At 37.5% G+C, this 27,592-nt stretch overlaps 1 protein-coding gene across 2 annotated transcripts in view; it reads left to right on the top strand.

Moving 5' to 3' along the window:
* The window catches only part of LAMA2 (laminin subunit alpha 2), a 661,080-nt gene that overhangs the window by 562,490 nt on the left and 70,998 nt on the right, over positions 1 to 27,592 (top strand). The window contains exons 42-47 of one of the 2 annotated variants that reach the window (XM_046006187.1): positions 9,068 to 9,184; positions 11,055 to 11,237; positions 12,811 to 12,816; positions 17,941 to 18,095; positions 24,925 to 25,068; positions 26,068 to 26,201. In XM_046006187.1, the coding sequence (XP_045862143.1) occupies positions 9,068 to 9,184; positions 11,055 to 11,237; positions 12,811 to 12,816; positions 17,941 to 18,095; positions 24,925 to 25,068; positions 26,068 to 26,201 (739 nt within the window). The remainder of the gene's footprint in view (positions 1 to 9,067; positions 9,185 to 11,054; positions 11,238 to 12,810; positions 12,817 to 17,940; positions 18,096 to 24,924; positions 25,069 to 26,067; positions 26,202 to 27,592) is intronic. The other variant, XM_046006188.1, reaches the window with a different exon arrangement.

Genomic DNA, 27,592 nt, shown 5'->3' with positions numbered 1-27,592 from the left:
ACAGTCACAAAGTAATGAATTAGGAAGATATAGTATAAATGTCCTTATGAAATTTTCAATTTGTTAGTGGTCACATTTCCTGAAAAGTTTTCACACTTTTTAAATACATTTTTTCTTATATTTTCTTCCTAATTCAGTCATCAAAGTGCATAAAATATCTACTCTAATCCATTACGGGTTTTGCATTAAAAATGTATTACTCACTATAGCTGCTCTCTAGGTGTTATTATATTTATTATTTCATTCAAATATCTCCTGTTTCTCTCTGCAGCCTCACTCCTTACCATTTTCTGGCTTGCATCCATCTCCCCAAACTTTCTAAAATATTCATGGTCCTTCCAAAACATACTACTCTTATTCCAAGCCTCCATATTTCAGAGTGTTAATCCTTCTCCTTGGAATGCCTCTCCATCTTTCATTCTTTTTGATATAATTACCTTTTAGCATACCTTTAAGGTTAAGCTCAGATGTCATCTTCTCCAGGAACCTCGACACCCCATCTGAACTACATGCCCCTCTCACTACCTGCCTTTCTCACAGACTTGTCCGACTGCAAGCCTGTACATAGATTCCATCTTCTGGAGGACAGACACAGGGTCTTCTTTTTTTTTTTTTAAGATTTTATTTATTTATTTGACAGACAGAGATCATAAGGAGGCAGAGAGGCAGGCAGAGAAAGAGGAAGGGAAGCAGGCTCCCTGCCAAGCAGACAACCCGATACGGGGCTTGATCCCAGGACCCTGGGATCATGACCTGAGCCAAAGGCAGAGGCTTTAACCCACTAGCCACCCAGGAGCCAAGGGTCTTCTTTTTAGCTTTGTTTTTCTAGTGTCTAATTTCACAGGGACTGGCTCAAATCAGGCAAGAAGTGTATTTTTGAGAAGAATGGAATGATATGGGTCTTTACTAACTTCAGAAAGAAAAGAAGTTTTATAAACATTTACATAGGTCATGCTTTAATTATCTATGGTCTCTAATAGAGCTCGTGGGAAATTACTACTTCTGTTGTCTGTGTGATGGTATTTGGATAGTAAAATGCTTTGGACTGTGTGTCACAGGAGGGGAAAAAGAAAAACCTTATGTACATAATTTTGTGCAGGAGCTTGCTCTTATTCTAAACTGAAGAGTCACTGTAGAGTCAAAATCTATCTTCCTCCTGGGCAAGTTGAGTTGTTCCCATTACTTTTGGGCCACTCCTTCCCATCCAGTATCTTTGCCCAGAGCTAGGAAGGATTAAGGTGAGGTGAGTGAGGTTAGGTTGTACAAGCACAGGGTTAGATCCTATTTTATTTAAAAGTTTACTATTTTGGGAGCCTGGGTGGCTCAGTGGATTAAGCCGCTGCCTTCGGCTCGGGTCATGATCTCAGGGTCCTGGGATCGAGCCCCGCATCGGGCTCTCTGCTCCGCAGGGAGCCTGCTTCCTCCTCTCTCTCTGTCTGCCTCGCTGCCTACTTGTAATCTCTCTCTCTGTCAAATAAATAAATAAAATCTTTAAAAAAAAAAAAGTTTACTATTTTGTTCATCATTGATCTTTTTTTAATCCATTTTAATTTTTTTAAATACTGCATTAAAATATTTTTGATTACTGTTTTGGTGCCCCTTTAAATTTTATACCTGAGGTGAATGTCTCAGTCACCTCAGCTCACTCCTTGCTCTGCCCTCACCTCTGTTTCCCCCCAAAATACTGGCATTATAAAAATGGAGAAAGAATTCCATTTTTAGAGGTTTTTTTTTTCCAAGAAAGAAATCTGAAGACAGTCTTGGTGGAAAGGGTTAGGAGACAGAAACGTTCATTAGTTTAAATGTCTTTTTTTGTACTTCAGGTAGTACATTATTTAAAGTAATGAAAACCCACAAACTACTCAAGTAATAATTTCTCCAAAAATCCAAGCCAAGAGACTGACGGAGATGGGAATGTTTTCTTGCTACATTATGACATTCCCCTGATTTGTGGCCAATTACACAAGTTATAAAATGGCTGTTAATCAGGGAAATGCCATATATTACCACCAGGAACTGCTGAAATAGGCCCTACAGAGCAAAACTCTTGACAGCAGCTATTAAAATAGAGATTTAGTCATTTCCCTTTCTCTGGTGCCTGGAGTTAGAAGGAATAAAAATGGTGAGGCCAGTGTACCCTCCATATTTCTAATTTGTTACTTGGTTCAATTCAGTACAATCCGGTGAGTTCAAGCTTTAGTCATGAATGACTTAGTGCTGCTCCCTGACATTTTTATACTGTCCTTGCCTTGAGGGAGTCTGAACTTGCCAGGAGCAATTTGTTTTGCTTTTTAATTTTTGAATATACATTTGTTAAAAGTCAATTTGCCCTTGTATGCTGTTGAAATTTGAAACCAGTCTACATTGCACTGATTGAATGTCTATGGAGGTAAAAATCATTTCCTTGATGGATATGGAACTTGGGACAAACTGATGATCAAGAGAGTTAGAAGATGAATTAATACCAGCAGGTGAATTAATGCTCCTTTGCCATTGACAAGAGAGCTTGTCAATCAAACGGCCAGTTGAGGTTCTCACGGAATGTGTACAACGCAAGGAATGAAGCAGAGGTTGGTATATTAGAAGCCTGAGAACACTAAGATTTTAAAGTTTTATACCTTGTTTTATATAGAATAACTTCTCAATATTATTTACTTCTCAATTTAGCCCTAATTTCTATCTTCGCCAAAATAAGTGAAATCATTCAATCACTTAGGAACAAATAGATAACATTTCTATAAACTGGATGATACTTCTAAGAAATAGTAAGGTCAATTTCCAAACCCAAAGACATTGACTCAGTGAATTGCATGACATGAGGTACAGTCCAGCACAAAGAACAATACCAAAATTATTCCACGTATTATCTTTTATCAAATTAATCAGTGCTTTTCTTTCTATACTGTGTTGTTCTAAACACTCAGGCAGGCATTCAGTCCAGGCAAGTGTATGAGAAAGATTCTGCCTTTGTGAATGTTAGTACAGTAGCATTGATGAACCTGGTAAGATTCTGTTATTATTTTAGATTAGAAAAAATAAATAAACAGGAATACTTCAATGTTAAAACAAAGTACGATGCAAGAGTTAAATTTTGCCCAAAGCCATCTTTCATTATTAAAGAGAGACTCCTTTTGACTTCACATACTACCATTTGCCAGAATCAGCCTTTGTGAAGATAAGTATGTGAAAGACAAACAATATCTATTTCATGGACAAGAAATAATGTTAGACTAAATGGATGAAATCAAGCTTGGATCTCCTAGCTGACCGTAGTCTGGAGAACAAAAGAATCTTTCCCCATAGATATTGCTGATTTCTCACAGTACACAGAGCTGTACTACCTCCTTTGGAGTGTGAATCAAGAAAATCAAAATAATGAAACCAGATTGGAGTTGGTTTAGGAGTTAAAATGGAAAGTGACAAAGTAGTGGCAAACATAGAAAAGTAGGAACGATTGGACCAGACAGTACTTGTCTGGTTCTTTTCAAGTTCTTTTAGAATACCTTGCTGGCCAAAGCACAATGAGTCTGCAGGCCCACAGTCAGGCTTCAGAGCTTATCCTAGTGGAACCATAAGTGGGTTTCAACATCTGGCTATTTTGGTTTCTCATTACACTTGTTGAGGAGAGGATTCCCCTCTATTCTGGTATCTTAAGTCTTTGGAGATCCTGCACCAGAGAAGCCTCCCTTCCCTCCTCTCCTCAGACTTCTCACTATGACCATCTCTCTAGTGGAAGGAAGAGTATATTCAGTGGCAGCTGATGGTTACTGAGGGCCTATCAAGCACTGTCCTCATGGAGGAACAAGACTGAATTGGCCATTTGGGATCAGGACAAGGTTTCTCAGAAACACGCCTCCCTATAAACCTGCCGACTGAGTGATCTCAGAGATTCCCATGCACGGTCACTCTAGTGCATGTGTCTGGGCAGAAAAGTCAGTAAGAGATAGGACACATCCCAAACTTGTGACAACAACTGGAGAAAGGGAAGTTTGGGAGTAAAGTCATGAAATAAGGCTAGAAATACAAAAAAGTGGCAAACTGGGTTTAACAGTCTCTTCAAGTCAATTGACAGGAGACTGGGTACAGAATCCAGTTCTCACTTTTGCCTGGCTTCCTTCCTTAAGCAGCACTCCTTCCTTCAGCAAGGCCCCAGGTTCCTGTCCTGGGTTGTGGGGTTGACTTAGGGGACAGACTCTTTGGAAATTTAAAAATCTGGAAATATTAAACAGGTAAAGGACTACATAGGTGGGTGAAAAATTACAATAAAGTGACTTGAGGGAAATTTTACCTCTTATGTTCTTAAACTATCAAAAAATGACAATATATAATATAATACAATAAAATTAAAAATTGTGTAAAGCAATCACATATTTCATAATTTGATAAGTTTGGCCACCTCATGTCTAAAACAAAATCATTTGCTTTGAAGAAACACCAAGAATCTGAATGCACCACATTTGTATAGTGGGACCAACACTTTAACCCACATTAGTCTGGCTCCAAAGCTAATACTTTTACCTCCTGCTGGGCATAACAACTGTGCTTCAGCCATAGTCCAGAAGGTGGCACAGTGATAGTCTTGATCCTAACAAATGCCTGATAAATGAATAAGTGGTTGAATAACCAAGTGTAGCCAAAATCTCTCATTATCAGGAAGGTCACAATCAAGATACTTTATGTGACTTCATGTCAATCCTTTGCCTATTTCAAACCTCCTGCTTCAGAACTACACAGAGAAATGCTGCAGAGATTAATCTGTTCTCTAGTTCAAAAGGTGTCTCAACAACAAAATCTGAAATATATTTGTAACAAGTGAAAGTTATGTGGATTAAATTCTTCTTTCACAAAGAAATCCTAAACAGAGGATATTCTTTCATTTTTTTTTAAGATTTTATTTATTTATTTGACAGATAGAGATCACAAGTAGGGAGAGAGGCAGGGAGAGAGAGAGAGAGAGAGGAGGAAGCGGGCTCTATGCGGGGCTCGATCTCAGGACCCCGGGATCATGACCTGAGCCGAAGGCAGAGGCTTTAACCCACTGAGCCACCCAGGCACCCCTCATTTTTTTTTGATAAGAAGCAAATCCAAAGTGGTAAATATTCCATCAGAGTATTAATTCATAATAAGGCAAATGTCACGGTAATCAAGGAGTTCACTGCAAAATATTATCTGAATGGCAACTTGGCAGGAGATTCCATTTAACCAAACCCATTTAATAGCCTCTCTATGAATTTCACCCTTGTGAATGAGAAATTCTTTCAAGGTATTTGTTTTGTGCCTAAACAAAAACTAAAAATTGCATTTGAAAAACTTAATAGATAAGCCTCTTTTTTAAATATTTTATTTATTTATTTATTTATTTATTTATTTATTTATTTATTTGAGAGACAGAGACAGGGATAGTGAGAGAGAGCACAAGCAGGGGGAGCAGTAGGCAGAGGGAGAAGCAGGCTCCCCACTGAGCAAGGAGCCCAATGCAAGGCTCCATCCCAGGACCCTGAGATCATGACCTGAGCTGAAGGCAGACCCTTAACCAACTGAGCCACCAGGCATCCCTAGATGAGTTTCAAGAGAATGTTTCATTAAAATCTATAAAAAGCAGTCTTATATTTAGTAGAAACCTGTTTCAGCATCATTGAAAACTGGTAAATATACCAGCACAATCCTCAAGCCAGTGTGAATTATTTTGTTACCATTTACTGCCTGTTGTAAATCCAGTATTTTCTCATACATCCACAGATTTATTTCTCATATCAGTCATATGAAGGGAGGCACTATCTTTATTTTATACATGTAAAAAGGGAAAGAAATGGCATTTGAGCCCACCTCGTCTTCCACCTCTGAGTCTTAACGATGAGTTCATTGCACCATACCAGTTTTAACGACAAGAATTTTGCACAAGAAGACATTATTGATGATGAAAGAAGTGACACAACAGCTTTATTTTGAGATATTACATAACATAGTTCAAAGTTACCAGTTCTGATTTAACTGAACCGTAATTCATAATCAGCACGGCGTCAGGAAGATGGTAAATGAGTAAATGTGTACTCTGAGTAGCAGTGACTTACAACCCTGTTGAGTTTCAGTTTGAGTCTGTCTATCCTGCTCAGTCAGTGCACAGGTAACAAAAGGAACTGATATCGCCAGGAATGTTCACAGTCGACCGTACCGCTCTGCTTCTTTCTCGTACTGTACGAGCTCTGTGTCTGCCAAACCCATGGACATTTGTGTTCTAATGTGTGAGGACAGGATGGGAAAGGGAGAACCAAAGAGGAAAAAGCATGTGTGTGTAGCTTTTAAGATTTGGTGGGTGTGATACCTAGAGAGAAGTTAAAGAGAATGTCTTAACTACAGCTACTGGGAATGAGAGCTGAAAAAGTGAGAGGAAATCCTATAACATGTCGCTATGAATTATAAATCGGATCCTTCTCTTGTTCTCCAAAATTTACAACTAAAGGATCGGGTTGGATGTTCTCTAACTATTAATAATTCCATTTCTTTGGTCATGTTATAGTTCAAACTAGGCCAAATGCAGTCTCCCTTACATGTCAGCTATAGATATGCTGGGCTTCATATCTCTTTTCATTTAAAGCCAACTTTGGAGGGCTGCTTTTTTGAGCTATTCATTGCTATAGTTTCCCAAGTTTTCCATTTTGAAATCCGCCGTAGGTTTCTGTACATGGCTTCTACTCACCTAATTCTATTGACAAAGCTATGAAGTGTTGAGATTTGGTTTTGTGAAATTCCAGAAACTACTTCAGAAAAAAATCATCACAGTGTGGGAGAGGATCCATCAAGAAGGAATCCACATCTAATAGGTGAAACCTAGAAATCAGAGCGCAGGCAGAATGTTCACATTCTGACCTCCGAGTACAGAAAGCAGAGGATCAAAATTACTGCTTTGGAACTTGAAAGACAGAAGCAACAATGTTCTTTGGATCAATCTTTCTTCTGAATAATTAGCCTGACTGTTCAGCCAGTATTTGCGACTTGAATGCATAAAATAATATAAACCAAGTAATGCCCTTTAAATAAGTGGGTTTTTTTCACTGTACGCGAAGATCTTGCTTGCCAGACCATTTTGAATGCTTCATTATTTAAAAAATCAAATCCAATCAAGAAGCTAAGAAATAAAATTTGTACTGTCCCCTTTCCTTAATTGATGAAGACGTCCAAAGCAATATCAAAAGAACAGCCCTTTATTCTCAAGGAATTCATATAGCAATCACAGTCATAATCAGACTGGCTTTCCCTCTGAAAGTAGACTTTCAATAACCTATCCAAAGATTTTATTTTAGTACAAACACTGAGAATAACAGAAGTATTAAAAGAAAGATGAATCATGATTGACAGAGGAGAAAATCTAATTACTTGGAAAATATATTTTGAGGCACTTAGAACTGAAAATAATAACATCTTAGTCACTGAAATGGACATATTGATGTTTTTGAACCATGCCTTGCTAGGATATTTTATGCTTTGTTTTTCAATGATGTCAGGTCTTTGGCTTGGAGCTTAAAGGCAGATGTGTTAAACTGTAGTATGTGCTTACATTACTATTGTTTAACAGTGGTTTAATCTGTCTGCCTATAAAAGCCTTCTATGAAATGAAGTGGATCATTAATTAATATGTTCAGTCCTCTTTTTCACATCCAGAATACTGATAGCTAAGAATCCTTCATCCATCTTCCTTTCCCTTTGCTATTCTTTGCAGATGAAGGCCAATAAAGGCAGGGATGCTTGTCTAGCTGAGAGTGGTCTGCTCAGTTCCCCTGAGAAGCCAAGTGCACTGCCTCTAGGGAATATGCAGACAAGCAAATCAAGACCACTCTGGCTCTGTTGTGTGAGACCTAGTCTCTCCTGCTGCCCAAACTGGGTACCAGGAAAGTGATGAGAGCAACAGTCTTAGTGTTGACAATAACAAGTTGCCCCAGTTCAGGTTCCTTTAGATGTTTGTTTATTGATTGATTAAGCAGTCAATGAATCAATCAATCACTCTTTTAAATAAAAGAATAGAACTATCTACCCAGAGGAAGCAATTTAATGAGCACAACTACCATGGTGGTGCTCACGCCACCATAAACTCCCTTGCTTGTTCTGTTCCTGGTTTTTATCTGCTGTAAGTACTATCAGGGTTCTCTCATATGTTCTTCTCCACCTGCCCACCACCATATCCCACCCTGACAAACTTTTGTCTATGTATCACCATATGTATTGTGTCCCTTGTTCGTTTTCATGAAAAAGATCTTAAGGATCTTTTTTTTTCTTCTCATATCTGTACCTCCAATTAAAGATCTCATGAACATTCTGGAAGATACATATTGATGTAGTTTCACAGGTATATCTGTTTGGGCAATATTAAAAACTAGTGGAATGAAGCTGAAATATTTATACTTGTAATATTGAGTTATCTCCAGTACGTGATTTTTTTTAACGTTAAAGAAATCATGCTAAGGTAGCAAGAAAAAAAAACAAACCTCTGAAAAGCCTATTTGAGAGCCATTTATAAAATATTGTTCTCTATATATAACAAAAAAACCATTTATCAGAAATGCACTGAAGTTTTTTTCATTCATTTTCAACTATGTATTAATGCAATATTTACCATAGTTGGGAGATTCCACTTAACAATCATATCTATTTGAGATTTTTAAAAGCTAACCCTGTGATCCATTTTGGTGATGAAATTTTTAAAATAAGTAACATTAATGGGAATAATGTCAAGAGGGCATCATTACAAATGCAGTAAGAGGTTGATTCTTTTGCAGTTTTTTTCTCCATAAAAAACCATAAAATTAAGTCACATACATATCAGACACCAAGAGGAAAACATAGCTATTGAACCTGTTAAAGAGTGAAATGGTCATTTCATAAGCAACTATTTTATATTATGGACTGAAATGTATGTAGTGATAGATGCTAATAAATTAAAGGAATTAAATCAATTATCCTGCATTTTGTAAACCTTATATTAAAACAATCTGAAATTATGTATCCATATCAGAGATGTGTAAACTCTGAGATGATTAAAATTGTTTCATTCTTATTTGTTTTCCATTCACAGAAAACAATGACTATCTGAATGGCTTAACAACCAGATTAGAAAATGCAGATGTTAGAAATGAGGATCTCCTGAGAGCTTTGAATGACACTTTGGGGAAGCTGTCAGCCATTCCAAACGGTAAGCATTTGGGACACTGCAAACTGTGTCAGTTGACCTGAACTATTAAAGAATGTTCTAACGTTTACCATCTTTTCTGACATTACACTTGGACCGTTGTCAGGAAATTAGATATTGGTTTTCTTACTTGTGAATTTTTCTTTGTGAGAATGAGAAACTAAGCCATACTCTCTCTCCTCGGATTTTTCTTATGCTTTGTTATCCTAGCTGACATCCATCGGTAGATGTTGCAAAAAGGAAAATAAATATAACCATCTTATATACTTTTCATCCATGTGTCAGCCCAGAAAATCTTCTTTATAATAAGGTTCTTATCATCATTATAAATAATATTATTTGTAATCTCATGTTAATGGGAAAGTATAAAATCACATGGGTACCGTTCTCTAAAATGTTGTTCTACTACAAACTCACAGGTGATTATAATACCTACATGACAGAGGAGAGCCTTTCCCCATATCATTCTTTACTTCTTTTTGTTGTTGTTGAGTGTGGTTGACACACAATGTTACATTATTTTCAAGTGTTGAACACAGTGATTAAACAAGTCTATAAGATTATGCTATACTTACCACAGTTGTAGCTCCCATCTGTCCTGATACAACACTATTATAGGATCATTGACTATATTCCTTATGCTGTGTATTTATTTCTATGATTTACTCATTCTGTAACTGGAAGCCTGTATCTCCCAACCCCTCCTTCACCCATTCTGCCTCTCTCCCCACAGCCCTCCCCTCTGGCAACCATTAGCACATCTTTCTTGGCAAAGTTCAGTTCCTTAAATGTTTCACCTTTGAAAACATTAACAGCCGAACCATGTCTGTAATATCTTCTTACCTATTATAAGTACTTGAAGTTATTGTTTGGTATTAGTTCCTGAAAACACTATCCTTTATATTTTCATAATGTGATAATGATAATAACAAAATCTGCTGTTTATTGAGTGTTTACTCAATATGTGTGTTAAGTGTATGTAATCCTTATAGTAATCCTACAGAATTAATAATGTTATTCCCATTTTACAGGGAACAAGCTGAGACACCGTATCATGCTAAGGGAAATAAGTCAGTCAGAGAAAGGAAAATACCATGTGATTTACTCGTATGTGAAATTTAAGAAATGAAACAGAATGCTGAAAGCCATTGTTAAAAGTGGCATGTATGAGATTCGAACCCCACAGTTTAACTTCAGAGCCTGTGGCTTTAACCATTAATCTACACATACTAGTAGATACCTATATGTTCAGTATATGTTTTTATACAAATTATGATCAAGGAAACTAATGCATGCATTTATATAATATAACACCAGAAATATTAATGATTTTTCCTTTTTTTAATATTAAAAAAAACAAACTGTCCAGGATTGCTTGTCATCTCCTTCAGTAGTAAGGACATAATAGAAAATTTCCAATGCTGAAAACTAATAGAAGTACATAAACACATGTTCTAAAATACCCAACAGTGTCTCTACCTTTAAGTTGAAGTACATTCATTCATCATTCATCTTTTGGAATGTGCAGTTAAACCTTAAGTCTATTTTTGATGAAACTATGGCTTGTGGATAAATTTCTCTCTGTAATATGTTTGGCAGCAAATCACAATATACCCTTATGCAATGAACATTTAGAATAATCACTTTGCTATCTTAAGAACTAATCAGGTATTCATAGCAAAGGTCCTTGAGAAAATTTAATTTAGCTAAAAATTTACTTCATTTGCTATAATCAAGTGAGACAAAGTTCAGCCTTTCCCTCTGTGCGTGTGTCCCCAAAGCGGGCCAGCCGCAGCCTCCCTTTGACCGGCACGGAGTAAGCCACTAACTCTGGACCCTTTGCTTTGTTCCCCATACCCTCCCCTGCTAACAGACACAGCTGCTAAACTGCAAGCCATTAAGGACAAAGCAAGACAAGCCAACAACACCGCAAAAGACGTATTGGCACAGATTAAAGATCTCCACCGGAACCTTGATGGCCTGAAGAAAAATTACGATCAACTAGCAGACAGTGTAGCCAAAACAAATGCTGTGTTAAAAGATCCTTCGAAGAACAGTAAGATCTCCTTTTTCACTTTGATTATGTCATGTGCTTCTTCACACTATAAAAGGAATCTAGACTCTTAACACTTAGACGGGGAGGAGACCCCATAGTGATGTTGTCTGCTCTCCTCATAGACTGGGCTCAGGAATGGAGGGGCTGCAGCTCCAGAGCTAGAATCCAAGTCCTCAGGCCATGCACTAGTGCTTTCTTCATCCATATTTTGTCCAGGAATTCTCAAAGTCTGCATGATTTTTGGTATAGGGGTGCCAAATACAATTTTCTTTGAATCCTTCAGTGTAATTGCAAATACAGTTGTGTTTGGGAAATTACATTTTCTGAGTTTGTGAAGTTCCATGGAACATAGAGGTCAAGGAGCACACTTACCAGCAGGCCTGTTAGAACAGGATATTAAAATGTCATCAACCTGAAACACACTAAAATTCAAAGATATTAATATTTTATTATTTAAATGTAAATTTTTAAATTATTTAAATATTTGCAGGAAATTAAAGTATCTAGTTTATCAAGAATACTTCTTCACATCTTTTATATATTTCATTCAATTATATCAACTTAATAAGGATTTACTGAGAAAATATGGTAGAACTTAATATAATGATAATTTAAAATATTAACTGTAGTCAATAAGCATTATGATTTTTATCTTTTTTCCATCCTATGCAGTGATGCAACATTATCTTAGTATATGATTTCACCAAAGGAGATGCTTGATTTTTTTGGACTTGTCACTCTGAAGAGACTAGCCCTCTGTTTATATACCAACATTTCCATTGGGTATCCAAATGTTGCTAGCATGTAATAACAGAAACAGTTATTGACATTAGGTGTTCTGTAATTCAGGTGCTGATTTTTCAGCACCATTGCCTCAAAAGCTAATGATGCTACAAAATAATAAATACTACTAGCATGATTCGTTAAAGAGCAAGGAAAAGTGAAAACATAGATAGCATTCATTTCAGAGCTAGGGAGGATATATACTTTGCTATTTCTTAAAAAAAGAAAAAAAAGGCCATACAATCTTTTTTTTTTTCATTTTTTCTTATATAAGCCCAGAAATAGCTGTTGTCTGTCCTTCAAAGATTCCATCAAAATAAATGGTTCCAATGAATGCCAGATCACAATATGTATGCCCCCCCAAGTGAAAATAAGTTTCAAAGTAAATATCATTCTCTTATTTTATAATTGAAGACACAACTTCATTCAATTTCATATTGATTCTCAACTGAGAGTGGTCTCTTCATAATATTTTTCTCTAACTTTTTGATCTTACCCTCCATCTAGAGATAGTTACCTGTAATAGTAATTAAACTGGGTCTGTTTTCTATCTTATTAGAACATCTTAGTACACTTTCTTTCAGTATGAACAATAGTCTGCTAACTGACAAGTTTGTGGATTTTTATTTGATCACAGTTGTTTGACTTAAAATAGGATGCATTGGTAATTAGCACCTATTGTGAAAAGCACCATTTTTTGATAATCACTGCTTTATAAAACTCATAAAACTATTTCCTCATAAATTTTCTCATTTCTTTTTGTTTTGCTTCCATATGAAATTACCTGCAGAAATCAGTATGTATATGTTTACTGGCATACTTTTCAGTAACTTTAAGCTTGACTGCCTATTGCAAATGCTTCAGCTTTGCATGTTACCATGTTTGGGTATTGCTTTAACCTTTTATAGCTATTCTTTTCAGTGTCACAGTATTAATACTAGATATATTTTTAAAAGACTTTTTTTTTACACAAAGTTAGCTTATGAATGTAGTTGATATAAAATGCTTTCAATTATGTTATAGAAATCAGTGAAATGCCTCTATGATACCAAAAGAAAAATGGAAAATAGAATTCTTCTTCAGACTGAATCAAATTGTGATTCTTCTGAAAACACAGATTCAGCAACTGAATTTCAAAAGATTTCTTTGCAGTAGGATTAAAATAGATTAAGTATATGTTGTTGTCATCACTTCCTCCCCCACCCCATGCTCAATTCCCTCCCTCTTTTGAATAATTATTCTCAACTTCTAGAGAATTATACCTGGAGAAGCACAAAATAAAACTAATAAAATTAGGTCTTATCAAATGAGCAATTATTGGGATATAATAATATTCTCTCTTAAATATCTCATAGTTTAAATTCAAAGTCAAAAATTAAACTTCAGAATGGAAAATAATAATAGTAAAATCCAACATATCGAAACCTGAGAAATACAACCAAGCCTGTCTTCAGTGGAATATGGGTGTGATTACATTACTAAACCAGCACTGAAATGAGCAATTTAGGTAATCAACCCTATAAGTGAGACAAAATATATGTGCTGCCAAAGCGAGCACTAAGTGAGACAAAATAAAAATAAGAAAAAAAAATAGATGAATTAGAAGATGGAAAATAATATACTTGATAAATACAAGAGGTGAATCCTTAGGAGTGTAAAGATAAAATATTTTTAATGCCTGGCAGACTTACCCGAGAATAATAAAACACAAATAGGCAAAGTTCTAAAGGAGCTATAATTAGATACAGGGGGGAAACTTAACACATGAGAAAGTACTTTTCGGCATCCAAATTGGTAAAGAAGAAGTCAAACTATCACTCTTCGCAGATGATATGATACTATATGTGGAAAACCCAAAAGACTCCACTCCAAAACTGCTAGAACTTGTACAGGAATTCAGTCAAGTGTCAGGATATAAAATCAATGCACAGAAATAAGTTGCATTTCTGTACACCAACAACAAGACTGAAGAAAGAGAAATTAAGGAGTCAATCCCATTTAAAATTGTACCCAAAACTATAAGATACCTAGGAATAAACCTAACCAAAGAGACTAAGAATCTATACACAGAAAATTATAAAGTACTCATGAAAGAAATTGAGGAAGACACAAAAAAATGGAAAAATGTTCCATGCTCCTGGATTGGAAGAATAAATATTGTGAAAATGTCTATGCTACCTAAAGCAATCTACACATTTAATGCAATCCCTATCAAAATACCATCCATTTTTTTCAAAGAAATGGAACAAACAATCCTAAAATTTATATGGAACCAGAAAAGACCTCGAATAGCCAAAGGAATATTGAAGAACAAAGCCAAAGTTGGTGGCATCACAATTCCGGACTTCAAGCTCTATTACAAAGCTGTCATCATCAAGACAGCATGGTACTGGCACAAAAACAGACACATAGATCAGTGGAACAGAATAGAGAGCCCAGAAATCGACCCTCAACTCTATGGTCAACTAATCTTCGACAAAGCAGGAAAGAATGTCCAATGGAAAAAAGACAGCCTCTTCAATAAATGGTGCTGGGAAAATTGGACAGCCACATGCAGAAAAATGAAATTGGACCACTGCCTTACACCACACACGAAAATAGACTCCAAATGGATGAAGGACCTCAATGTGAGAAAGGAATCCATCAAAATCCTTGAGGAGAATGCAGGCAGCAACCTCTTCGACCTCAGCCGTAGCAACATCTTCCTAGGAACAACGGCAAAGGCAAGGGAAGCAAGGGCAAAAATGAACTATTGGGATTTCATCAAGATCAAAAGCTTTTGCACAGCAAAGGAAACAGTTAACAAAACCAAAAGACAACTGACAGAATGGGAGAAGATATTTGCAAACGACATATCAGATAAAGGGCTAGTATCCAAAATTTATAAGGAACTTAGCAAACTCAACACCCAAAGAACAAACAATCCAATCAAGAAATGGGCAGAGGACATGAACAGACATTTCTGCAAAGAAGACATCCAGATGGCCAACAGACACATGAAAAAGTGCTCCATGTCACTCGGCATCAGGGAAATACAAATCAAAACCACAATGAGATATCACCTCACACCAGTCAGAATGGCTAAAATTAACAAGTCAGGAAATGACAGATGCTGGAGAGGATGTGGAGAAAGGGGAACCCTCCTCCACTGTTGGTGGGAATGCAAGCTGGTGCAACCACTCTGGAAAACAACATGGAGGTTCCTCAAAATGTTGAAAATAGAACTACCCTATGACCCAGCAATTGCACTACTGGGTATTTACCCTAAAGATACAAACATAGTGATCCGAAGTGGCACGTGTACCCGAATGTTTATAGCAGCAATGTCTACAATAGCCAGACTATGGAAAGAACCTAGATGTCCATCAACAGATGAATGGATAAAGAAGATGTGGTATATATACACAATGGAATACTATGCAGCCATCAAAAGAAATGAAATCTTGCCATTTGCGACGACGTGGATGGAACTAGAGCGTATCATGCTTAGTGAAATAAGTCAATCGGAGAAAGACAACTATCATATGATCTCCCTGATATGAGGACATGGAGAAGCAACATGGGGGGGTAGGGGGATAGGAGAAGAATAAATGAAACAAGATGGGATTGGGAGGGAGACAAACCATAAATGACTCTTAATCTCACAAAACAAACTGGGGGTTGCTGGGGGGAGGTGGGATTGGGAGAGGGGGAGCGGGCTATGGACATTGGGGAGGGGAGGCGAACCATAAGAGACTATGGACTCTGAAAAACAACCTGAGGGTTTTGAAGGGTCAGGGGTGGGAGGTTGGGGCAACCTGAGGGTTTTGAAGGGTCAAGGGTGGGAGGTTGGGGGAACAGGTAATGGGGAGGGCACGTTTTGCATGGAGCACTGGGTGTTGTGCAAAAAGAATGAATACTGTTACGCTGAAAAAATAAATAAAATGGAAAAAAAAAAAAAGAAAGTAGTTTTCAAAACTCTATGCTAGGGAATTTTAGAGCCTAAAAGAGATCGATAATTTTCTAGGAAAACATTGAATTATCATAATCTATCTTCAGAAGTGATTTTAAAATATATACACTCAAATAATTATAGAAGAAAGTCACAAACTTTTAAAAAAAAGCACTATTTAAGAAAGCATTAGGCTCAGTATCACAGAGGTTTTATTTTTAAAACCATCAAGAAGATAATTTCCTAAAGACTTCAACTTCTCCAGAAGATAGAAGGGGGGAAAAAAAGAGTAAGGGAGGTAGGAAAGCTTTGAATTTCATTTGGAAATATTTGATAAGAATCTGAGAGCTTTCAAAGGAAAGAATGCATTCTTGGATGAAGCTGAAATAGTCTGCTTTACCCTTTTTCTTTTTCCCACGAATCCAAATCTAAATAATTTTTTCTTAACTCTAGGATAATTTGTAGAATATCAGGATAATATTGGGGAATTAAAGGAAGGAAAAAATGGACAAATGGTCTATTAAAAGTATACAGAACAAAAGGGCAACTGTGTCTGCTGAATATCCAGTTACGTAGCAAGAGCTTTGACCCCAGGAACCTGCATATCAGGCTTTGATCTAGCAACTCTTTTAATTAAATTTGATGATACACTTATGTCCTGTTTAAACACCCTTACAGTATTTTTCATATTTATGGGCATGAGTTCAAAATACTCAATTCAAAGCCTAGTTTAAAAATAATAATTTCCGGGGCTCCTGGGTAGGTCATTCGATTAAGCAGCTGGCTCTTGATTTTGGCTCAGGTCATGATCTCAGGTCTGTGAGATCAAGCGCTGACTTGGGCTCTGCTCTGGGCACAGAGCCTGCTTAAGATTCTCTCTCTCTCTCCCATTCATGCTACCTGTGTGTGCATGTGTGTGCCAAATAAATAAGTAAATAATAAGCAAGCAAGCAAGCTTTGAAAATAATAATGTCCTTCCTTTTGAGCACCTTTGATTCATTCCTGAGGATTAGTTCTCAGTGGTTCATTGGCCACCAGAGTGCTGATCATTCATAGCTGAGCAAAGCGCACAGCACTGGTCTTTAAGCAGTTTCACTTTTTCATCAGAGTCACAATGACAGAAATCAGAACAATACATGCTCAATCAGATAATAAACGGCATAGTTTAGGTAAGATGACCAGCTTCCTTGAGATAGAGTAATTGTTTTCCATGTGTCATTGCCCTCCTATGAAAAGCTCATGCTGAAAGTCTGTGGATCAATGATAACCTTCAATTATCTTAGGGTTAAACCCCTTTTGAAATTGTTGATATTCAAACTTTTTTTGAACCTATAAGAATGGCCATTTAATATGGTTCAACCTAATATAGAGATTAGGATAATCAGTTCTTCAAAATGAAAATGAACTGCAGCATAAAAGATTTAATTAAAGTTTAACATAGGCCTTCAGTCTAAGGGTTGTTCAACACTGAAATGTTTTCAGAAGACATTTTGATAGCTTCCCTCTTTAAGACATACAAAGATAGACTGTGAGAAAAAGAAAGAAAATCAATTTTGGGTGAGAACCCTAATTTAAATACGGTTCTGGCTTGGACAGATGAAGTGACATTTTAAAACACTTTCATTTCCTTGATTCTGTGACCAAACTACTAGAAAGGTAAGCTTTGGGCCTGAAGCTAGAAATTAATGATCGAATTAAGGTCATCGTATTCTTTACCTTCAACGCTAACTTTCACCTTGATCACAAAGCCAGAGTGTTGGTCCTCTGTCTCTAACACCTCCTGTTTGGCTTGCCTGAGTCCCAACTGAAATTTTCCATTTGCCATCACACACTGCGCTTCTGCAATCATGGCCCTGCTTTATCATGTGGATAAGATGAGAGCCTTTCAATTATTTAATGAAGCATACTACTATTTTCGTGTCTCTGTGTGTGTGTGTGTGTGTCTGTGTGTGTGTGTGTGTGTGGTATGCACTCATTTTTTCAATGCAGTTGCAGATGCCGATGCCACTGTGAAAAATCTAGAACAAGAAGCTGATCGTCTGATAGATAAACTCAAACCCATCAAGGAACTTGAGGATAACCTAAAGAAGAACATCTCTGAGATAAAAGAACTGATAAACCAAGCCCGGAAACAGGCTAATTCTGTAAGCTCTTTTTATTTTCAGTATCTGTAATTGATTGTAATTTGGGGTATTATTCCCAGACAGAATGCCCTCCCCCTGTGTATCCTGTTGACTGATCACTGGTTATTTTCCTTTAACCTGAAGCAATTTTATGCGGGGAGAGGAAAAAAAGGTTAGTTTTTTTTCCCCATAAATTTCAAAAGACATCTCATAGGAAGAATAATCACCACTTATTGTTTTAGAAATGGGAATTTTGGTATATGTTATCACTGTTTGAATAGAGTAGCATGAATAGCAAGAATGGAAATCTTACTATTGTATGTTTAAAAGGCATGGATGCTTTTGTTAAAAGCAAAAATGGCCAACCAGCAATAGTGAATATCTTACTTGTATCAAAATTTGGTTCTTTACTAACCCAGTTAGAAAACTCGTAGGAGAGAAGAACTTTCTAGAAGATAGCAACCTGGTGAACCCGGGTAGAATTGCTAAGTACCAATGTGAAACTTTATCTAAACTAATAAATTCATCCCATGATGACTTTAGAAATAGAAGAAAAAAAATAACAGTTTATATGTCAGGTTTATATACAAATCTTTTTACATATCGAAGTTTTCTGTCTCAAAAGTTCCATTTTCTGAGCAACTTTGAAACTAGAATAACCAAAAATGCCCTTTCTTAATCCATCAACTTACAATTTTTTGAGTAGTGGCCAGGAATATGAGACCCAAGGAGCAGTATATCATTTCTCCTTCTTATACATAGCTGATACCTCTAAACAAGGTTAAGACAATAAGTTCAAGGTGCACTTTAAAAAGGAATTTATGCCTGACTAAGGAGAAATTTAGAAAATGATAAATTCATCAAGATGATGTACATAAGCTCAAAGCGAAAGAAGCAGATAGGGTTGAGAACAAATTATATTGAGTTACAATCTGAAAACCAAGTGGGCAGTATGATGACATACAATTATTGTACATATGAAGCACAAAGTGAAAAGAAGTAGATGTTAGTTTGAGGTTTGGGATTTTGGCTAAGATTTAGCCCGTGTAGAAAAAGCATCTCCTACTTTCAAGGCAACTTCTACTTACGTAGTTTATAACACCATAGAAGAAATAAGACATGTACATAAATAACTCCAAGGTAATGCCAAATAGTGCGCTACACTGCCTGACCGATGGGAAATGCTATAAAGTTCTGAAGAGAAGAACTCCTCTAATAGGGGCCAAAAGATTTCCCAAAGATAAGAAGGTTTTTTTTTAAAGATTTTATTTATTTATTTGACAGACAGAGATCACAAGTAGGCAGAGAGGCAGGCAAAGAGAGAGGAGGAAGCAGGCTCCCCGCTGAGCAGAGAGCCCGATGTGGGACTCGATCCCAGGACCCTGGGATCATGACCTGAGCTGAAGGCAGAGGCCTTAACCCACTGAGCCACCCAGGCGCCCCCCCAAAGATAAGAATTTGAGCAAGGCCTTGAGTGGCTGGGGAAGTGCTGGATTTGGTGGGGAGAGTAAGGAAGGAGAGCATTCTGAGAATGACCAAGGCAGAGAGAAAAGGAAGTTTTGGGCTCGTCTCATGAGAGCATGGTCTAGTTTTCCAGGATGACTGGTCGAGCGAACATTGAACTGGAAATGTCCTTGGAGGCCAGGTCTTCTTAGGCCTTGGATGGCGAAGTAAGCAATTCCATTTAGCCAGAATGGTTCCTGAGATGAATCTTAATGGTGAGGAGAAGCTGAAAGTTCTCAAAGAAGAAATGTAATATCCTCAGAGCTGTGTTTTTTTTAATATGAATTTGGAAGTTGTTTGGGTTATAAATGAGAGGGAACCGGGAACAAGACAACTTCAATTAGAGTCCCACCTGTAGCAGGTGGAAGTAGCAAGAGAAAGGGAGAGCTTGTGATATCACTCCTATCGTTTGCAATGTTAATTTAAAAAAACAATAATAGTGGGGTGCCTGGGTGGCTCAGTGCGTTAAAGCCTCTGCCTTAGGCTCGGGTCATGGTCTCAGGGTCCTGGGATCGAGCCCCACATCGGGCTCTCTGCCTGGCGGGGAGCCTGCTTCCTCCTCTCTCTCTCTCCCTGACTCTCTGCCTACTTGTGATCTCTCTCTGTCAAATAAATAAATAAAATCTTTAAAAAAAGAAAAAACAATAATAGTAAATATTCTCTGGAAAACCACACACTTAGCCATATTTTCTTAGTCATCATGTGGGGAAATCTGGTCATTCTTATTATTTCCTCTTGTAAAGAAATCTAAAAATATGCCATATATTCCTCAGTTTTCTGTGCTCCCTCCTACCCCTCTCCTCCCCCAGGGAGAAAGAGAAAATTCTGGCATGTTAAATACATAAAACCTACCTCAAAACATAAAATGAAAGACAGGTATAAAGAAACCATACAAAAAAGTAACCCTTGTCCATGCCTTTCAAGGAAACTTTCAATCATTATTTTGAAATGGAAGTTACAACAAAGTGTCTTATTTTTTATAAGATGTTAGAAATATGTAAGCAAGGCAATTTTTTTTTCAAGTGAGTTTTATACTAACTGAAGATGACATTTGCCTGATTTTATAAATATATCTGGAGCCTGGCAGTAGTGTCTGTATGTGGCCTTGCCACATATTCAATATGACCAAGAAATTAAAGACATTTCTTTGAAAGCAGCTTTCTTTTTTTTTTTTAAAGATTTTATTTTTATTTTTTTGACAGAGATCACAAGCAGGCAGAGAGGCAGGCAGAGAGAGAGAGGAGAAAACAGGCTCCCTGCTGAGCAGAGAGCCCGATGCGGGGCTCGATCCCAGGACCCTGGGATCACAACCTGAGCCGAAGGCAGAGGCTTAACCCACTGAGCCGCCCAGGCACCCCTGAAAGTAGCTTTCTTTAGTTTGTTGACTCTGAAATGGAGCAGATGATACTCTTTTTAAACAAATGACCTAGTTACGGGATGAGAGAAATGCAGTGAAAATCTAATAGATATAATAATGGGATCCTCAATAATGTTTAATTGAGTTCATAATGATTCATTGGTAATGTTGTATGAGGAATGCCTTAGAGATAACTAAGGCTTAGTGATTTTTGTTTAGAAGTCTACAAAGGGCTCACATTAGAAATAACAGTATTGATAGAACAAAACATTCTAAGGCATGTTTGTGTTTCAGAAGTTACTCCCTTTTCATGAGAGGGAAATGACCTAGCAGCTTCTTCTGGAGAAATTTATAAATACTGCATTTTGATTTACCTGTTTTAATTTGTTTAAGAAGTCTCTAATTAGAAATCAAAACAGGTATTTAAAAGGAGAGATTAGTAGGTATGGACTGATGACCAACAGTGTGGGCTGCTTGAATTTTTCAAGTACTGAAGGTATATTCAAAACCGCAAGCCAGAAAACAGAAAGTCGAGAGTTTTTCAAATAAATGTGTAAGAGTTGAGCAATAGGCTACTTTACGAGATCAAGTGCTGGCATTTAGGGCATAACAACGTCATTTTGTTCAGAGAACCCTATTTTTTAGATATGTAAAGTATGCCATAAAGTAGATTAATTTTAACTCCTACTGCCATTAAATACCCTCGTTTTAAAATGGCTACTCTCTTAGACTTTCAATTCTCAGATAGGGTTTCATCAGTTCAGTTAGGCCTCAGTACTCAGTGCTCTGTCATCCACACTTCGGTAATCCCCTTTTCAACACACCGTCATGTAGGTCCCTATCATTTCTACCAGGTGTACCTGAGCAAGGACAGAAACCAACCCTGTGACCAAAGAGTCATGTATTCCACCTACATTCATTATTTCTTCTCTAAAGAGCAACCAAGAAGTATTATTACATTATATTCTTTTTCTTTTTTAAGATTTTATTTATTTACTGGAGAGAGAGAGAGATAGCAACAGAGATAGTGAGAGAGAGCACAAGTGGAGAGGAGAGCGTGAAGCAGGTTCCCCACTGAACAAGGAGCCTGATATGGGGCTTGATCACAGGACCCTGGGATCATGGCCTGAGCCAAAGGCAGATGCTTAACCAACTGAGCCATCCAGGTGCCCCATACTGTATTCTTTAAACAAAAATAAATTAGTTGTGAAGGTTAATTGTGATTCAATTAGCCATAATACAGCTCAATGGCCAAGCCCATAAAGCATTTGTGAAATAAAGATAAAACAGGCCCCACACACAGTTCTTTTTGATTACTAAGCCAGCCCCACTAGGAATTCGGATATGATTTCCTATAGCTCCTATAGCTCAATGTGCTACTCAGCTTCACTCATGAATTCCAGGCAGACCTTGACTTCTTCTCCTTGATCATCTTATGATGTCAGTGATGTTTATACTCTGCCTCAGATACTGAATTTGCTCAGTGTCAAGGTCTTTCCTGATGATGGTTTTGGTTTGCTTGCTGCCAATTCCTAAAACTCACCATATCCTATATCTTTTCCTGAACATTAAAAACATTTGAACGCAGCATTTCCCCTATCTGCCCTCCACCATATTATCTTTCTCTTGCTTTACTCTATAACTTTTTTTTAAAGATTTTATTTATTTATTTGACAGACAGAGATCACAAGTAGGCAGAGAGGCAGGCAGAGAGAGAGGAAGGGAAGCAGGCTCCCCGCTGAGCAGAGAGCCCGATGCGGGGCTCGATCACCGGACCCCGAGATCATGACCGGAGCCTAATGCAGAGGCCTAACCAAATGAGCCACCCAGGCACCCCTGCTCTATTACTTTTATCTCTAGGTCCTTGGATAGCCCTTTGTATAGCTGCTACTCTACCATGTAACATGCTCTGCCAACCCTCACTGCACATACGCTCTAGAGTATGAACATCCAGAGTACAAGCTGCACATTTCCTGCAACTCATTTTGATTCACCGACTCTCAGCACCTTATGTGGAAGGAAAATCCCATCGTTTGTGGAGTAAAGAACTAACTTCCTGGTGGAGAACCACACTTACCAAGAAGACTGTCTCCCCCAGAATGCAGAGCGAACACTCTGGGTACCAGAGTTACAGTCTGGGTCCCAACCTTAGGAGGAAGACAAGGACAAGGAAAACAGTCTAAACAGTAGACTTTGAGGTTATTCTAGCCCCGGGCCACCATCCCGGGCTCCATTAGGCTGAGCCCCTGTTTCTTTCCTGTGTGTGTTTCCTCTGCAGAGGATGCAATTCGGTTAGCAGATGAGGTGATGAAACAATAATGTACAAACGCATGACATCTGCAGAGTCTGCAGGAAAGGCAACAGATATGCTGCATCCCCAGAGCTTTCAAACACATATGAATTTACATATTCATCAGAACCATAAACCCCTCCTTAGCTTTCTTTTTAAAACTTAACCTGTTTTTCAAAACAGAGGATCGTAGGGGAAAGGAGGGAAAAATAAAATAAGATGAAATCAGGGAGGGAGATGAACCGCAAGAGACTCTTAATCATAGGAAACAAACCAAGGGTTGCTGGAGGGGAGGGCATTAGGGGGATGGGGTAACTGGGTGACGGGCATTAAGGGGTGGCACATGATGTAATGAGAACTAGGTGTTACATGCAACTGATGACTCCCTAAACTCTGCCTCTGAAAATAATAATACACTATATGTTAACTCATTGAATTTAAATTTAAAAAAGAGTTTTTCATCCAGCACCTCTTCGGTGTAGTCTATACCACCCTTGGGGAGGAGTCCTGGGGCTGCCTATGCCCATTCCCTCATGAGACTTTAGGAGACGCTTCCTACATCACCATAATATAGAGACTGGCAGTCTTGTCTGGAGTCTGAAGTGCCCTTCATGGGAGGAGCAATAAAACCAGTAGATTTTCTTCCAAGTGCAAAAACTATTTGAGTAGCACAGAGTGCTAGAAAATTCACTGCTAGTGAGAACCAAGAGGAGGCTTCCTGAAGCTGAGCTTATAAATCAGTGGCAAAGGAAAGTTTTGCATCTTTCCCTGTCTCTGCTTCCTCCTTTGAGCATGCTCATGGAGCAAAGCAGCAGCTTCTTCCGGGGTGCAAGCTATCCTGAAAAATGCCCCTGTGAAAAAAAAAAAAAAAAAAAAAAATGCCCCTGTGATTGTATACCTGAAGCAAAGGAAATTAAATCATATAATCAGCCAGTGTTATTTGTGGTTGAAGAAAGGCTCCCCAAATGTGACAGTTTCATTTCTATTCACATAGGAATTCCTTTCTTAGCAATTTATAGTAATTTTTAAAATACTAGTCAGGAGAAAAGGGAGCTGTTAAATACATTAGTAGGAATAACCATTGAAAATTATTTCCATTTCATTTCCTGGCAACTTAATAAAAGGGTATAATTTATTCTCAAATGTATGTCCTGAGTGGCATGATTAATATTCTTTGTATTGTCAGAACATCTAGAACAAAATCTATTTGGCCTCTTCCAACTGTAAGAACATGAGAGGGTAGGTAATTTCCTCTTGAAAACGGAAAGAAAAATGGTGTCCTACTGTAAGTGATACCAGAATCACTGAAATTTGAACTGTAAAATTTCATTAAACAACCTTAATGAAGATCATTATCATTAGCTTCATATAAAATCACCTTTTGGGAAATGTCCCCACATTCATAAAGGAGGAAGGTATGAAGGTAAGAATTTGTTAGTTGCATGCTTCGAAAAGAGGAGCATGCTAACAAGATACGGGACTGTGAACAGCTTATTGTCAAAATCCTGGTGGAAAGCTGATCGTCCGTGCCCTCCTTAATGAGTATAATGGTGTCTGCATATGGGCATTTAATGATTCTATTTGATGATAAAAAAATAACTTCAAAGAAGAGATGATGATGGTTTTGTGGTTGTTTGGGAAGTACTTCAAACTTGCTGAGAGATTTAGTCTTGGTTCTTTGTACCTTGTTTTTCTTGAAGATCAAAGTATCTGTGTCTTCTGGAGGTGACTGCATTCGAACATACAAGCCGGAAATCAAGAAAGGAAGCTACAATAATATCATTGTCAACGTAAAGACAGCTGTTGCTGACAACCTCCTTTTTTATCTTGGAAGTGCCAAATTTGTAAGTTTGATGTTCAGCTTCTTCAGTCTCCAGGATATGTGAATACACAGAGGTTAATCTTCATAGTGAGGGAAATGTATAGAACCTAATAACGTGGTCCCAAAATTGTGTGATGTAGCCTTTCAGATTTGAAAACCTCTGAATCTTACCTCACAAAGTTCTGAAGTGTCAAATTAAGTTAGAAGAAAAATGAATATTTAAAAGAAAACTGTTTGCGGTATTTAGGCACATCTGCTTTCATTTATGAGTAGTCAAGCATTTATTTACAATTATGTTTTCAGATCTGGCTATTTTAGAATGAGGACTAAGAGGAATAAAGCTTTATTTTAAAAAGTCTCTAAAAAATTGCAATGAACTTTCATGTTGAATGAAATTACAAATCGTGTACTTCTTTCCTACCACTGAAGTCTTTTGACTCATGCTGAATTTACGACTCAAACTGAAAAACCAGAAGTTGTATCTACCAATACTCACCCCCAAAAGTTTTCATTCCTTTTATTTGAACATTTGACTCCATATGCATGAGACTCTTCCAAAATGAATAAAATTTTCAACAGACCAGTCATTGTTTAAGTCAATAATTGTCATTCATTTGAGACATTTTAGGTCACCTTGAGCTAAAGAAAAAAAAAAATCACAGCTGACCCCTTAAAAATGTCAGTGTTCTTGGTGAAAAGAATAATGAATTCTACCTCCAAATATTTTCTTTTGTCTCTTCCAGAAGAACCAGAATGAGAAAAGACTTTTGTTTCGAAAGTAGAATTGGTTAAATTAACACATACGCCTCAGCAGTACGGACACTTGTGTTGCCTTAGAGATGCAATAATAAAACATGACTTAATCATATCTAATAATAGATTGTATTGTTTGGGAATTTTTATTGTGAAACTTCTAATTATTACACATATCTATAAATAGCACCTTTTGAAAAGAACTCTGTTGACCTCCCTGGGCTATCTGACATCTGATATCTGTTGTTTTTGTGTTTCTCTGAACCAGATTGACTTTCTGGCTATAGAAATGCGTAAAGGCAAAGTAAGCTTCCTCTGGGATGTTGGATCTGGAGTTGGACGTGTAGAGTATCCAGATTTGACTATTGATGACTCTTATTGGTACCGTATTGAGGCATCAAGGTAACCAACTCAATAAACATTATAAGACAGTTAAATGACAGAATTTGGTAGTAGCTTCCCAATTTATAAGAAAACTCTTCTTTCTTCTTTCCATTTCAAGGAGGTAGCATGTGTACAAATTTTATGTATTATACGTACATGTACAGATGTGTTTCAGTGGGTGTCTTTGTAGACATTTTTGGACTATTCAGCTGGTTGTCTCATAGTTGTGCTATCATACCCTCAGACGTGCTATCTTCCCTAAAGAAAGAGCACTGAGCCTGGCCTTATTACGCACAAGCTAATGTGGGAGGGCTGCCACTCGTGCTTAGCTCCTCTTCTGGTCTACACAGCAGTCTTGCCTACAGGCAGGTGCATATCTAAATGCTGGCACGAATATATAAGGTGTTGTATCCACGCTACTTAAAATGGTCACAGGATATTGATTCATTCTGTCTGAAGCTTTGATTCCATTAACTTCTAGCAGTGTGTAGATACCATAGAGAACCCATTCCTGTCCTCAGTCCTTTCCCCTCATTTCCTCCTCTTCTTTGTTACCTAATTCTCAACACCTACAAACCCCGAAGCAGCTAACTGTTGAGAGAGTATGTATAGTTAAGGGCCTGGGTCCAGAGCTGGACAGAGCAGTTGTTGAATACAGATGATGGTACAGAGAGTTTTACTCTGTGTTTGTATACGCTTACATTTTTTCATCATAAAAGCTTAAAAGGAAACTTAGTGAGAAGCAATATTTTTAGTTCCTTTTTAAGATCTTCAGTAAGGGAATGTGAGTGAGTGTGTGTGTGTGTGTGTGTGTGTGTGTGTGTAGAGAGAGAGAGAGAAAGCAGCAGACAACATGCTTTCATGCCTGAGAGTAGGGGAGGGATTAAGTACTTTTGTGACTTTAAGAACGTTTATATTCACAAGGGCCAATTCTTTGATCAGAAGAGATACATTCTGGTAAGATGAGGAAGAACCTTATTTGATAAATTCATTCTCTTGTTTCCATGTGCTTCAGTTCACACTGCACCATCAGAGACAAAAAGATTACCTAAATGAGGCAGCAGAGAGAGATAGGAACACTCAAGTTTTGTTATGACTGCCTGTCCCAGAAGACAGAACAGTTTTTCTTATTTAACAATTCACAGACATCAATCACTTCAGAAAATGAAATGAAATAATAATAGCTTCCAAAATTCTATTAATTGAATGTAAGATTGCAGTTCTTCCATACACTTTGTATACACAGCTGTGAAGACGAGATGTTACGCCGTATACACTGAGATGGGATGCCAACAATAAAAGATGCACAATTCCAGGAAGACCACTTCAGCAAATTTGGAGCCAGGATATAACAAGGGATTTTAGGAGAAATGATACAGCTTATCATGCAGAAGGGTAGCTCATTTGAG

The sequence above is a fragment of the Meles meles genome, chromosome 5 (assembly GCF_922984935.1).
Source record: "Meles meles chromosome 5, mMelMel3.1 paternal haplotype, whole genome shotgun sequence".
Lineage (NCBI taxonomy): Eukaryota > Metazoa > Chordata > Mammalia > Carnivora > Mustelidae > Meles > Meles meles.
This window is presented reverse-complemented; position numbering and strand designations above follow the sequence as displayed.